This window comes from Bidens hawaiensis, unplaced genomic scaffold (assembly GCF_021521415.1).
Source record: "Bidens hawaiensis isolate Kalapana, Puna unplaced genomic scaffold, B.hawaiensis_p1.1 tig00018138_1, whole genome shotgun sequence".
In the NCBI taxonomy this organism is placed as follows: domain Eukaryota; kingdom Viridiplantae; phylum Streptophyta; class Magnoliopsida; order Asterales; family Asteraceae; genus Bidens; species Bidens hawaiensis.
In genome coordinates, this window is record NW_027492743.1 from 413,674 (window position 1) to 414,942 (window position 1,269).

General features: G+C 36.2%; 1 protein-coding gene across 1 annotated transcript; it reads left to right on the forward strand.

The window, feature by feature from the left end:
- The first annotated feature begins 290 nt into the window (after positions 1-290).
- On the forward strand, positions 291-911 carry LOC143555512 (uncharacterized). The gene is made up of 2 exons (XM_077045043.1): positions 291-744; positions 886-911. Exons 1-2 carry the CDS (start codon positions 291-293, stop codon positions 909-911), a joined length of 480 nt encoding a protein of 159 aa, XP_076901158.1.
- Positions 912-1,269: the final 358 nt, after the last annotated feature.

A 1,269-nucleotide genomic window follows, 5' to 3' on the forward strand; every position in this document is an offset into this window, starting at 1 on the left:
AACACAAGAGTCTTCGTTCTTAACACCAAGAAAGCGGCTGACATGCCAGATACCATTACTGGTTCACTCCTAGTTAAAGACATTTATGCTAGAGTTTTATTCAATTCAGGTGTTTATATAAGTTTTATAGATTATAACTTTTATTGTCTATTAAACAAACCTCTAAAAAAAATTAAATAAAACTTTAAACGTCGAGACCGCTAGTGGTGAAGTAGTTAAAATTTCCGAAGCCTTAGAAAACGGAAAAATCTTATTAGCTGGTTACGTTTTTACCTATCCAACTGTTACCCATGACTCTTGAAGGTTTTGATATAGTACTTGGTATGGACTGGTTATTCGATAATCATGCCCGTGTCATTTGCAATAAAAAAACCATAGAACTTCGAGCACCAGACAAACGAACCTTTCGAATCGAAGGGAACAAGGACGATGGACAAGTTAGCCTAATCTCCATGATTAGAGCTAACACATGTTTGAACGAAGGATGCTTAGCATTCATGGCCTACATCACCAAAGAATCAAAACCAAAGGTGATAAAGGGCATGCATACTGTCTCTGAATTTTCCAACGTCTTTCTCGACGAGCTGCCAGATATTCCACCCGATCAAGAAGTAGAATTCAGAGTTGACCTCATGCCTGGAATCTCTCCAATAGCCAAGGCCATGTATTGTTTAGCACCTACCGAGATGAAGGAGTTAAAGAAGCAACTAGACGAGCTACTCAAGAAAGGATTCATCCGTCCAAGTTCATCACCATGGGGAGCGTCGATTCTCTTCTTCAAAAAGAAGGATGGATCTGAGAACAACTAAGAGCTTCAATCGATTGATCCGTTCATATTGATCAATCACATAATCTAGTTATATGATATATTTATATGTATAATAGGTTTGATAATGCTAATAAAGTGTTGAGTGAAAAATTGGACAGAGTAACGACAAGGGAGAAATACTGTTAAAAACACTTAAATTAATCTGTAGGCTAAACAACCTATATATAGAAGACGAATGCCATTCTTACGCATTCTATAACGAATGGCCTTCATTCATCTTCATTACATAAGTAACAAAATGGTATAGCGAATGACTCATTCGCTATACCTCATTCGTCAATATTCCATGACGAATGGATACAATACATAATGATTAATGTCCATTCGTTAAACATCCTTAACGAATGGACAATGATAAATACGATTGGTCTCATTCGTCAAATATCCTTAATGAATGAACCATAACATTAACAAGTGGGACTTATATAATACTAAAATGC